This window comes from Drosophila suzukii, chromosome 2L, assembly GCF_043229965.1.
Source record: "Drosophila suzukii chromosome 2L, CBGP_Dsuzu_IsoJpt1.0, whole genome shotgun sequence".
Classification (NCBI taxonomy): domain Eukaryota; kingdom Metazoa; phylum Arthropoda; class Insecta; order Diptera; family Drosophilidae; genus Drosophila; species Drosophila suzukii.
Window position 1 is genome coordinate 5,928,073 of NC_092080.1, and position 12,954 is coordinate 5,941,026.

Below are 12,954 nucleotides of genomic sequence, written 5' to 3' on the forward strand. Positions count from 1 at the left end.
TACACCCCATATTATTTTAGTAATGGTGAACTTGCCCGGCTTCTGTTGATAACTAACTTTCTTATCGGGCAGTCCAAAGTTTTGGCTGGAAAATATTAAGGTAAGAACGATAAAACAAGAACGTATATGTTTTGGCAAATATTGACAGAAGTTATTGATTACAAGCGTAAACAGAAGCGTGGCCTGATACGATTGCACTGATTTTGAGCAAACTGATAGTGGCAATAAATACTGTTTTCCAGCCATTCGAAAGAAGTGCTTACTCAGCTAACATACAGGGTCGGAATGGTGACCCTTAAAAAGATAACGATAGGCAATGTATTTACCTTCAGTCCGCTACTGTCTTGGTTTTTGGAACCATTGATAGTATCTGGTTATTAACTAACCACAAATTTACGCGTTCCAGGGCGTTGCCTATGTATATGTTGGCATTATAAGCATGAGGAAGACCCCCTAGATAAGAATCGATGTATGGCTTGGGTTTCAGTTTTTCTAGAGCTGTTGTGCCATCTGCACAACTTTTTAGCGGGTGGATATATATCCAAACTATGTATAAGAACGGAGATAAAATTTCAGCAGAAGAATAAGTTATTTGTATGTGAAGTTGTATTTAAGGAGAGAAAAATATCTAAAATTCTTAAATATAATATATTTTGGCCTAATTAATGATTGAGCGCAACAGTGGAGTTCGATACGAAAGAATGCCGACTGTTACTTTCAGGTAAATATAAGTGCTTTTAAGCAGATTATATAATGGATAAAAACAACTTAAATCTAAGATTTTATTATAGCTCTATTGATAAATGGTAGACCACAAAATGAAAACCAAAATATATATCATGCTCTAAAAATAAAATGCACTTTGATCTAATTACTTGAACTTGCGAATTTTCGTTATATATTTTACTAATTAAATATGGCGTACCATATTCACACTTGAAGGCGTCTGTCTGAATCGTTTTCAGACACTTTTTAGATGTGTTAGGTCTTTCGTAATTTTTTGGTTTTTAACACTTATCACGTAACTTTCTCTAAAACTGATGAGTCAGCCTCAAGGTTTTTCCTTTTTTTAAAACCCCAAAGCTTAGGTAAATACATTTTTAACGTCACAGCTTTACAATTAACGAACTCTTTGAAATGATTTGAGAAGTCCACAATGAAATTTACTCATCTGGGTAAATATTTTTCTATCCTGAGATCGGCAAACAGTGTTGACCCAGTAAACAAGTCAAGAGCAATAAGGTCTAGACTGGCAGAGATAACCGGCTAAGTTTGCTTTGGAAAGGCAGAACCTTTTACAACCCACTCTGTACACGATAATTAACAACATTGACAAGGTTTGTTGTGATGACGTGATATTGTAATCGGATAGTTACTGATTTCAAATCAAAACCAAATACATACGTTACCAAAGATGTTATATACAGCCTCTCTGATGAAGTGCAAATAGGCTAATAAATTAAGGCAATAATAAGACTGCAATAGATTTATTTACACACACGGATCACACCCGTACACGTACGGTAAAAATAGCAGGCTAATAATAACGCTAATCAGTTAGTCAAATATAGTCTGGCCGACAATTGGAGTAACTGGCTCAAAAACGCCTCAGTCTTCGCAGTGACACGAGTCTGTAAGGGCGCGGAAAATCGCGGTCTAGAAGATCGCTGATCGATCGGTTTTTATCTGTCGGATTTCATATAGTACTGCGCATCGGCCCGGAAATGTCGCTAATTAACTTGAAATCGAAAGATATGTACAATGAACCGATTAACCTATGGAGGACCAAGCAACGAGTCCATTATCACCACGATGTGATATCGAAAGGAAATGAGTTAGTTTCGGATTTAAATACTCAACTGCAGTGGCACATATACACAGTGATAAAAAAGTACCATAAATATTCGCGAGTGTTTATTTTATTGAATACCTTTGAGAGTCTCTTAATCTGAAAACCAGTCAAATCGTAAAATATAATCTTGAAAAAAGGTTTAATTTTCCACAGTTAATTTTTCCATTCTTAATTTTGTCTGGTTTATATCTTATCAATACCATATAGATGTCATGCTTAGACATTAGCTCTTTGTCGTTATTTTTTGGTGTGTGAAAGCTCTGGCTCAAATTTCAGACACTGATTGCAGACAACAAAGGGAAAACGTGATCACTTAATGTTTGTGTAAACAGTGACCACTTATCTATCTCTTGATTGATGAGACAACATACCGAATATTATCTATCCACTTATGTACACATTAGAGGTATTTCCAAAGGAACACGCGTGCTTTGCTTAACCAGCTGAGTGATAATATCCCCATTTGTGGGCAGAAATCGATCAAAAATCAATCAAAGCTGCAAAATACCTAAGATGTGTGTGTGCAATTCTTTCAGGGTCAGGTTGAAGACTTAAAATTGATAATTCCAACCATGAGAATGCAAAGTTGGAAAAGAAAATTCAGTTCTTCGGAAAGCATTGAACCTGTCGGGGGTTTCCGTGTGTACATGTGCCACTCGCCGGGGGAATAGAGTCCTTGAGAAATCTAATTAATACCGATCCCCAAAACAGCAGTCACAGAGGCTCCGATGCCTGTGAATACATAACTATAACTGCGCCAAAGAAGTCATCGTTCTCCAGATCCCCGCCGAATTCTCTGCCCCCCTCGGTACCCGGATCTCCGCGTCACTCGGTGGCAGCCACCTCGAACCAGGTGGTCCGTTACGCCAGAACCTCCTGTGATCACTGTGGACACCACAGTATTCCGGTCATGTCGCCGCATCCCATCTCTCCGCTGGCCAAGTCCCAGACGAACCTGGATCTCGTGGAGCACGCCAGTCAGCGGCAGGCCCTCCTTCCACTGCCCACCATTCCGATCCATCACGAGGACTCCGCCTGCACCCTCCAGGTGTCCCGGAGGCCGTCGCTGCTCCTCCAGGAGATCCTTAGGAAGGACGGCTTCCTGTCGCCAAGGAGCGCCAAAAATGGGTACTTTTTGGGTTTAAGAACTGGAGTGTTCTTCAAAGCTCTTTAAAATGTTTACTCATCTATTTAACTATAGTTTCTAATATCTAATCCTATGAAAATGTGTTTCCTCTATTGACTCACCCACTCTTTATTCATTTAAACATGATAATATGGTATATTTTAAAAACCTTTTCATAAAAGTCTTTGCACCCCAATTCGTTAAACAGTTTTTTGAGATTTTCAAACGATATTTATAGACTTAACAATATTCACTAGGCACTATATTTTTCAAAATTAAAAACAAAATTTCCAATCACATAATGAATTTATATATAGTAGCAGATATACTTAGGGACCCTTACTTTCAAACACATCTATCCATATTTTATGCTGGCTAACTTTAATTATGTCTAAAATATTATATAATTTAAGCGTTGTATTGGATTTTCAGTCACTAATTCTATATGATATCTATAATATTTTCCAGTAACCTGCAGGGAACAGCGAGCGGCAGTACAGCGACCATAAATATCCAGAGCGGTACCACGAGTGCGAGGAATGGATCTACGGCCTTTTTTGATAATGGAGCCAATAGTTATCATGCCAAGCAGCAGAAGGAAAAGAACCGGCGCCAAGGCAAGTAAGTTGTTAGAAATTCAAACAAATCCAAATTGCATTTTACTATTGTGGTTGAAATATATTTCCAGCGATGCCATAAGTTCAGCGCTGTCGGCAACGTATTGCAAACTTTTGGTACTGCTCGGCGTTTGTTTGCCGATAACAGAGGTTATATCTGATCAGATACCGACCTATGTGTACCAGGGATTCTACGTGTACCTCTATGTGGGCAGCATACTCTTTGTGATTTTCCTGTACATCAGTGCCTTCCGAAATCGTTCGCTTTTCAATGCTCTCAAGGACTATCGTAAGATATGCCTTTGTTTAAGGTGAATTTATGATAGTAAGAATTTGTATTTTCAGATGAAAAGAACAGCAATGTGCACCTGAAGCATAAGGTGACCCATTTCGGCAGCTTTTATCTGAGAGTGGGAGCCATTGCCTTTGCCATTGGCACAATGGTGTATTCCGGTCTGGAGTTTGGCCAGTTTTTCGAGCTGAATGGCCATCCAGGATGTCGGGATGTATTCGTGGCCATCACGCCCATCTGCCGGATGGTGCTGTGCATCGTCCAGGTGCAGTTCATCTTTCTGAACACCACCTACATGGACATGGCCCGGCACAAGGTGACCTCGAGATTTGGCCTCATGCACATGGTGGCCACCAACTTATGCGAGTGGCTGTATGTCCTGGTGGAGGAGACCAAGCACGAGATCTTCCACATTGGCCAACACGAAGTAGATCCCGCCCACGACCTGGTCATCCACAACAGCTCCGTCAGTGGAACAGATTGGTCGGCGGTCAATGAATCCCTGCACCATCACCATCCCCTTCATCCTCTAGACACCACCCTGCTAACCAACGTGAGCTCTATTCTTGCGAACGCGACTGTGGGTCCTCCGCCCACGGCGGCTGCTTTTAGTGGCTGCTCCCGGACCACCATCATGGGTGCTCTGGTCCAGCAGCTGTCCCCCTTCCTGTTCCCCTGCACCATCGAGTACAGCCTGATCTGTGCCGTAATCCTCTTCGAGATGTGGAAGACGGTCAAGTCGATTCCGGATATCGACAAGACCCGCAAGAATTCTGTAAAGCCAGTCGCGGCTAAGCCTGCCCATCATTTCTCCGTGGATTGCTCGCAGTCTCACAAGGGTCTCTTCTTCGGCATCATGATCATTGTGATGACCATCATTTCCATGATCATGTACTTTGTGCTGTACACCCAGCCGGGATACGAACTGGTGGCCACGCAGGAGGTCACTCTCTGGGAGACATTCATGTACTTCATGTGCGCTTCGGCTGTGATAACGGGTGAGTACCAACTTTAAGGAATAGATTTATTTATAAAATCTTTAAAATTAGTATATTTGAGGTTGTTTTATTAAAAAGGTTTTGAATTTCTTATAAAGGTATCTGCATCTATGTATTTTAAGTCCGGTATACATTGATACATTAAATGTATTACTTTGCAATGTTCTTTTTTCATTGCATAATTTTAGACAGCTTTTCATTTTAAAGTCTGCCATTTCTAGGTATATTTTTATAGATTTTCGGAATTTATTTTTAAGTTACATACTACTTTTTAATAATGTTTAGTTTGTTTTTCATTAATATTTGTCTACAGACATGAACAACGTATACAGGTGTCTTAAAGTATCCAAAAATTTTTAATCCATAACACCAAAAGACAACGTTCTTTTTTCACTGCATACTTTTAGACATTTTAACATGATATTATCGAACCCTATTAATATCAAAGGGCCATTTTAAATAGTTTTTAGAAATATTTTATAATTAAGATAATCTTTTTCTTTTAATATTAATGGTACCTATCTTATTATACAGGCATGATCCTCATGCGCGATCTGCGCTACATCAAGGACAACAGCGACGACCACCACTCGATGGACCTGGACAATCTGCTGCTGATTGTGGCCCAAACGGGGGTCTACTTGTATGGGATGTTCAGTATCCTGGGTAGTTACTTTGCCAAATGGGACACAGTGCCCGATCGCGTGGAGGGCATTATAGCAGAGGTATTCGGAGTGGTGCAGACTTCGCTGCAGACCATGTTTATCCTGCACGCCAGCCATCGGAGGTGCAAGGGTAACAAACAGGTGAGGAGGAAGCCGGGCAGGGAGATCATCACCTTCCTGCTGGTGGCCAACATAGCCATCTGGTTTGTGAACACCCTGATCAAGGGACGCGCCGTCTTCCGGGAGACCCATCTGGAGTTCTTCGGCGTCTGGGGCTGGACGATCATCACCCACATCTCCATGCCACTGGCCATCTTCTACCGCTTCCATTCGACCATTTGCCTCTTCGAAGTCTGGAAAGTCACCTACAAGGCCAAGGCTCATTAGTTGGCCCATACGCACCTGTTGATTAGTTTTCTCTAGCTTTCCTTTGACTAAGTTAATTTAAAACTCAAGCGACATTTTTCGAGCATTAGTTAATTTATGTTTAAGTGCGAAATATGTTGACATTGCTAGCACAAAATAAAGATCTTATTTATTCAGCGAATGGTTTTGATAAATATATTTCTTAATTTTGAGTGTAACGAGCATTGAATCACTCCGGCCTTACGTAATAATTATTTACCTTTCAGTTATCAGTTAGGGTGTCAATAGATTAAACGGCCATTATGGTTACCTAATTTCAATTGACACTTTAAGATGGTAACAAATTTGATTCACTGAAATTAGGGCTATACTTGTTGTCAATTTAAATCTTTTCTAAATTATCTAGTTCGATTTAAGCTAAAGGCTTTAACAGCCAAATCAAGAAAAACCTTTAAATAAATCGTTGGTTCCGGTATATGTGATTCCCTTACAAATTGCCCTGATTCATGAACACCCCATAAGAAAGCGCGTGCCCCAAAAGCAAAACCAGGTTCTCGTGTATCAAATTTATCGTGGCTCACATAAATCTTGTGGCAGACAATTGACAAATCGGCGTTTCCGTTTCCTGTTGCGTATGTTCGCCTTAGAAAAATGTCAAAATGGGGCAACGATTGAAAGGAAGTGAAAGGGGGGCGGTTAAAATGCGACTGTCTTGTGGGCATAAATTTGAAACGCCCCAAAACACATGAGACGACATTGATGTGTCCGGGTTATTTTGGTTAAAGGACCTTTGAGGAGAAACATCTAGGTAAATAAAAAGGTATTGAGCCGTGATGTTGATGAATTGGCGCATTTAAATTATGTATTTATGGGGAAATCGGAAAAATTGGTATTCAGGTGGCTTACGCAGCGATAATAAACGGGCAATTTGGGGTTAACAAATCGAGTGATGTATGGCTTTATCACGTCCTTCCGCTGAACACGTGGTTGGAATATTTGATATAGTCAAACCAAACAATCAATTTATATAGTTAACTTAAAACCATTGATACTCCATAATTAACATTAAGACAATAAAAAACAAGTAAAAACAGCCAGGCAATAAACAAATATTTGTTTTTTAATAAAATTCTGGTCACGTTCAGAAAAAGTTAAAGCCAACTCAAACACACGACGAAACTCACGTGTCTCACACGTGACTTTTGCGAATTTAAGATGCAATTACCGAGTAAATAAAATAAATGCAGTGAGGTGCCATTCAAGGAAAGTAATTGTGCTATTGTCATATATCATTTTTGGGTAAGAGAAAGTATTTTGAAATGATTAAGAGAGCTTGAATATTAAACTTTCAACACCAATATTTAATAGTACGTTAAATGCAACGTTTATTCATAACACCAATTTTAAATTTAGAATTTCTTCTTTCTTAAAACCATTTAAATTGCCTTAACTTGAAGCAGCCATCATAATTAGAAGTCAGTCGCAATTTTCAACGGAAACGTGCTAATTGCAGGTTAAAGAGTAAGAAAAGTACAAAAAAGTGAAATGAGGAAACTAATTAGAGGGATGTTAAGCGAATTGGAATGGCCAGGCATTCTTCATTGTGTATTAATCTGTTGATTAAATATTTCTACAGACTACCTGCTCGAGTTCAAGTTCAAGTCGAAGGAACTCCATTACAATGCGTTCTAAAAGGGCAGGGGCAATGTCAACAGACTGCCACGATTGTCAACATTAATAAATCAGCTGGGGAAAAATTGCAGTCGATGGCACTTTTTATGATGCCATCATCAACGTGCCGACGACTATTCCAGATGTCAAACCCTCTGGCCCCCCCAGCAGGAAAATAGAATCGGGAAAAGAGCACGGAGGACTTTTAAATGGAAATGACGCGGAAACGCTAAGGACAATGACGGACGTCGACGTCGAGGATGACGAGTTTTCAGTTTTCAGCTTTGAAGCTGATGGCCTCCCGGGCGTCTTTCCCTGACGGAAATGACATTTCCATGGAGTTGACACCGCCAGCGGAAACGGAAATTTAAAAACAGGCCAAATGGCCGAGCCAAACGGGCAAACAACTGACGAATGCTAATCAAGATGGGAAGTGGGCGAAGGACTGTGGACTTATTGAGGTTAGTTATTTCCAGGAAGAAAGTGGCATCTTTGTCATCAATTGACCTTAATTTAGGTACTGCAGAGTGCTATCGAGATTACTTGATTTTTCTGTTACATTCGCTTGGTAAATTAATTAAGAATCATTTCTCTCTCTTTAAAATGCTCTCAAATCATAATTTTCGAGAAAAGGCGCCTAAAATTACTCTGAGAGAGCAATGTTTGAAACTCTCTGAAATAAAAAAGAGAGCAAAATCAAGGTGGCGAAAATGTAAAAGAGATAAACCCTGTATCATGACCCCGAAATTCTTTAAGATGATCATCATGTCTGATAAATTGTTTCCTGTGTAAATTACACATTAACCAACAAATACAAGCCAAATAATTTGACAGTCTTTTATTTTTCTTACTTTCTAAATAAATTATTTATATCGCACATGTTCTTAATCCATTTATAAATTCTTAAAACATATCTTGTAAAATTTTCTTGCCTTTCCGTGACTTGTTAAGCATTTTGTAGGGCAATCAATACAAAGTCTATTCCCGGCCTCTTAACATTTCTCAACTTCATATGGGGGGCCAAAACTTTATGCACACTTGTTGGGGCAGTGAAAATTAAGTTTTGAGTGGCTGAAGCGTTTTTTATTTGTTCGATTTGAAAATGAATTTGAAGTTCTGCCAAGTTATTCGAAGCCAAGAAGTTCTAAGTCAGATATTGTTGTCGAAAGTTGCTCTCGCAAGCTGAGTGAAACTTTTGGATGTACGGAATTGAAATCTACCAAAACTGCTTAAAATCAATTGGAAAGATATTTAGATACAGCTGCAACTGAAATGGTGCCAGGAAAATGTGTGCTCTCTAAAAGCTTTTCAAGCTGCAACAGAAGTACAATAGATGGAAATAAAACCATTTACTCCCCATTAAATGAAACCAAAGAGGGACGAGCATCACGTAGATCGAAAGCATTTTTCCTGTCTTGAAACAAAACGTGTTCCTGGTGGCAAATCTTTTGAGGTCCCCTCGGTTTTCCTTCTTTTTGCTACCCTAAACACGTAAGCCACGCACATGGATGGCTAAAGACATTAGAGCGACACAATTAACCTTTTTAAAGGAGGATGTCAACAGTTGGTGACGGGTTGTGGTGTCATGTGGTTGGGTTATGGGATTGGGATTGGTAAGCAGCTTAAGGGACAGGGAAACAAGTGTTGGCCCTTGAAAACCTTGTAAAGAAAATTTAATATGGGATAGCATAAATGGATGCTCAATGCAAATACAGATACTACTTGAAAAGAAAGTTATATCAATAAACATTCGGCCAATAAAAAATATATACAAAATATATTTATAAAATTTAAAAAAATATCAAAAAATCTAAATAAAAAATGTTGATAAATATACATGCCATATTATAGTAAGACCCTTATAATAACATCACATTTAATTTGACTGCAATTTCCATGAGGGTAAATTAAATTATGCACTGCGCCGGGAATTTAATACAAACGCTTGCCTTGTTTTTTCGCAAACACAGTTACGCAAATATGGTAAAATTTTAATAAGACTCCAAGGACAGCTGGAGGCACTTTCAATTTGTTTTCAACGACGAAGGCGAGGAACTCCCTTTCCTTTCAATCTGCCCACATAGCTAGCACATGAGACACTTTTCCCACTCGAAAAGTCCACAAAACACTCTTGAGGGGGTAACGTAATATTTTTTGTTGAGTGGAAAATTAAACACAAGCTTATCCCTGCGACGAAAAGACTAAAATATCATATTGCAGCTTGACGGTAATAAGATTACTTTTAAGATTGAAATCCGGCCACCTCAAGTTACTGCAATCGGCTTAAAAGTCGGAAGATGGAGTGCGGATTTTTGGATTATCCGAAACTTTAAAAAACCGCGCAAAAACCGTTCCCTAATTGGGTATAAAACTCTGTTTTATTTTGCAGTGGAAATTGACATTTGCGCCATATAAAATTTAGTGACCATATCTAGTTATTGCAATTCTTTTTTATGACCATATTTTACGACAGTTGCGCTGGTCTCAGGGGAACTGGGAAAAAATATTCAATTGCGATGCAAGAAATGCGCAAAGCTGTCAATCATTGTCACTGTTTTTTTTTCCTATTTTACTTCCGTAACACATGGCGTATGAATGATTGTCGGAGTAGGTAAACTATAGGTATAAATAATGAAATAAAAGCAAATGCTGCAAATGACAATTCTAGGGCCAATAAGCCTGGGCACAAAAATCACCAACTGAATAATGAAAACATATCCTTAGGTGATTGTCCCACAAAAGCTCACTCGTATATCAATTTTATGGGCGGCCAAATAAGTTTCTCAACGTGTGAAAAATCGACCGAAGCGAAAACAAATCAAAATACGCCCAAAAGCCAACCGAAATAATTCCTATTCTGTTTTTTTTTTGGGTGCCTGTAAGATAAATGTGGCGAGGATAGTAATAAAATATTTATACAAAATCCCTAAAATCTCAAATGCAAAATAGAGACGCTTAGGTGTTGGCTCTTTTTGTTTTGCCATTGTTCCAAACCATTGACTGATGGAAATTTGATGGAAGGTTCACATCACGTATACGCCCCGGGGACGTGCCAAAATTGAAACTTTCGCCGGTCAACAAATGTGACTTTTTGGGAGATTTATACTATAAATGGTTTGTTTGATTTAACAGCAGCTGCAGGAAGGATATTTTAAATAACCAAATATACACCATATATAGTAAGAGATTTATTTGCATTAAAATATACATTATAGTATATCTTTCAAAGGTTCCATAGTGTGGTAATCATCCTTTTCTGGCCAACAAAGCGCTGTTATTGGGTTCCATCTGGGATTCAACGTGTCTTATCGATTTATTGGTTTCATTAGATTGTGTTTTGTTTTTCTTACCTTTCCTTCCTTTCCTGCTTTTCACAGGTTTTGGCTTCATTATTATTGGAGAAATTAGTATTGTACTTCTCCGTTTTGGTGGTTTCCTAGCCTGAGGAGTATTAGCAGATTCTTTTTTAGAATCTGCGGATGATTCGGAACTAGCTGGTTTTTCCTCGAGCTTTGGTTTCTTGACTGAGCTATTGTGACTCGTCGATTTGCTGGGACTATGATAACGCGACTTTCTTCTGGACTTAGTATCAGACTTGTTTTCACTCTTCTTTTCTGGCTCAGTTGGCTGTGAGTTTTTAGTTGAACTATTATTCTTTTCGAGTTGACTTTTCGAATGCAAGTTGGACTGAACCTTTTGATTTGGAATATTATAAATTAAGTTTAGCGAAGGAATAGTATACATACCATCAAATCTTTGGTTTTGAAACCATCACTGCCATTATTTGGGGGTAGCACCGAGAAAGCGTCTGTCAACGCCTTAAATGTGCCACACTCATCACTGCAATATCTAGACTGAGGTCGTGCGATCTGAGTGCAACAGAAATTGTAGCAGATGCCTCTGTCTTTGAGGGGATTCCCCAATGAATTTGAGGTTTGCTCGACCAACTCCCGGATCAGATCGCATTGCGTTCCCATCGATACGTAGGATTTCTCAACTGGCACAGGGTCTATCTTCTTGGCATTAGCTGGTTTTTCTTCAACCTTTTCTTCTGGTTCCAATCTTGTTGGCTCCCACTTCTTTTGAACTTTGGCTGATGTCTTTGGCTTTTTAGAACTCGATTTCCTGAAGGGGGGTTGGCGTTTGGTGCTCTCTAAAATACGAATCTTCGGTATTTTTATAATGGGAGCCTCTGTCTTGGGAGCGGGAGTGGTGGGCCCAGGTGGATCGCTGTGGAAGGTGGGCTTCAACTGGGGATTCTTGAGGCGACAGCTGTCGCAGTAGTATTTGTCGTATCGGTCCCCTTGCTCTTTGCTTATTCCGATGCATCCATGGAACCACACGTTGCAATTATCACAGGAACTGAAAATAGACAAGAAATACAATTGGATTCGAGGACTAAGAAGCACAACCACCACCTACATCATAAATTCCTCTTTATGGCTTCCTCCGCAGATGCAATAAAAGATCATGTTGGATTCCTCAGGACTTGGATCCTCGGAAGGCTAGTTTATTTAAAGGGATATACCATTATTGGATAAGATATTTTACTGCCACTCACTTCTTTGATTAATCTTTTGTACACAGCCGGCATGTCTGACTTCCAAATGACTACGATTCGAACTGAATATTTTACTGTGTCAAATGATATTTTAACTTTGATTGCTTTGCCCCCGCCTGCTTGTTTCCCCACAGCTACAATTTTGGCTTTCAAAGTGTATTCCCAATTGTCAATTGCATGGCTAGCTCAGCCAATTGCGAAACAAAAAACCATGCCACAAAATATTCTTTATTGTTTTTCGGTCTCTCAAAGCACTAAAAATTCATTCAACTTCGATGTGCTCTGCCGGAATTGCAACTCCATTTCCATCAGACTGTGTTTCTATGGGGCATGAATTATTTATTTACGACTGCACATGGTGCAATTTCGTATTACCAGTCCACTGCCTGGCGGTAAATTTTGAATGAACTTGGTTAGTACGACCTGCAAACTGAAGAGCAGAAATGGTTTCTTTGAGGCCTTGACTCATTTGTCATGGCAGGAAACTAAAGTTACACAAATATTTTGTTACCAAGACAGAACTTCAAATTGGATTAACCAAGGAGAATTTAAAGATGGTCCAATGGTTAACCAAAGAGTTTTTATTTCTTATTAACAATTTCCCATGTTCCCAGGCAATCAGTCCGCATTTAATTATTCCATAACTTTTGTATGCACTTCCTTATCGCATTTTGTACTTGTGCAAGCAATTAACTTTCTTGTTTACCCACATGGCCAACAAATTTTTGGAAAACCCTTCACCTAATGCTGTTTTTATAGCCACCCACTTTGTGTGCTATCTTTTCCCACTTCCTTTTTTTATATCT

General features: G+C 39.2%; 2 protein-coding genes across 5 annotated transcripts; one reads left to right on the forward strand and one right to left on the reverse strand.

Moving 5' to 3' along the window:
• Positions 1-515: 515 nt before the first annotated feature.
• On the forward strand, positions 516-6,097 carry OtopLb (Otopetrin-like b). Of its 4 annotated transcripts, none has more exons than XM_070994960.1 (6): positions 1,607-1,834; positions 2,567-2,980; positions 3,447-3,599; positions 3,667-3,884; positions 3,941-4,885; positions 5,420-6,097. In XM_070994960.1, the coding sequence occupies exons 1-6, from the start codon at positions 1,725-1,727 to the stop codon at positions 5,935-5,937; spliced, it is 2,358 nt and encodes a 785-aa protein (XP_070851061.1). In that variant the 5' UTR covers positions 1,607-1,724; the 3' UTR covers positions 5,938-6,097. The 4 variants fall into 4 exon arrangements, with proteins under 4 accessions (XP_016925588.3, XP_070851061.1, XP_016925580.3 ...); XM_017070091.4 differs by having other exon boundaries at positions 1,608-1,834; positions 2,564-2,980; XM_017070099.4 differs by lacking the exons at positions 1,607-1,834; positions 2,567-2,980 and adding an exon at positions 516-721.
• A 4,657-nt stretch (positions 6,098-10,754) lies between these two features.
• On the reverse strand, positions 10,755-12,337 carry LOC108012491 (CXXC-type zinc finger protein 1). The gene is made up of 5 exons (XM_017077903.4): positions 12,149-12,337; positions 12,010-12,092; positions 11,334-11,949; positions 10,938-11,280; positions 10,755-10,875 (listed from the first exon to the last, which is right to left on the reverse strand). The coding sequence occupies exons 1-5, from the start codon at positions 12,179-12,181 to the stop codon at positions 10,862-10,864; spliced, it is 1,089 nt and encodes a 362-aa protein (XP_016933392.3). The 5' UTR covers positions 12,182-12,337; the 3' UTR covers positions 10,755-10,861.
• Positions 12,338-12,954: the final 617 nt, after the last annotated feature.

What these genes read in the sequence shown, in the direction of transcription:
- OtopLb (XM_017070091.4), top strand. Translation starts at nt 1,725, where the DNA reads ATGTCGCTAATTAACTTGAAATCGAAAGATATGTACAATGAACCGATT. An exon ending in CCAAGGAGCGCCAAAAATGG is followed by an intron (nt 2,981 to 3,446) that starts GTACTTTTTGGG and finishes AATATTTTCCAG; the next exon opens with TAACCTGCAGGGAACAGCGA. An exon ending in CGCTTCGGCTGTGATAACGG is followed by an intron (nt 4,886 to 5,419) that starts GTGAGTACCAAC and finishes CTTATTATACAG; the next exon opens with GCATGATCCTCATGCGCGAT.
- LOC108012491 (XM_017077903.4), bottom strand. Translation starts at nt 12,181, where the DNA reads ATGCCGGCTGTGTACAAAAGATTAATCAAAGAA. An exon ending in ACAAAAGATTAATCAAAGAA is followed by an intron (nt 12,093 to 12,148) that starts GTGAGTGGCAGT and finishes TAAATAAACTAG; the next exon opens with CCTTCCGAGGATCCAAGTCC. An exon ending in CATAAAGAGGAATTTATGAT is followed by an intron (nt 11,950 to 12,009) that starts GTAGGTGGTGGT and finishes GTCTATTTTCAG; the next exon opens with TTCCTGTGATAATTGCAACG.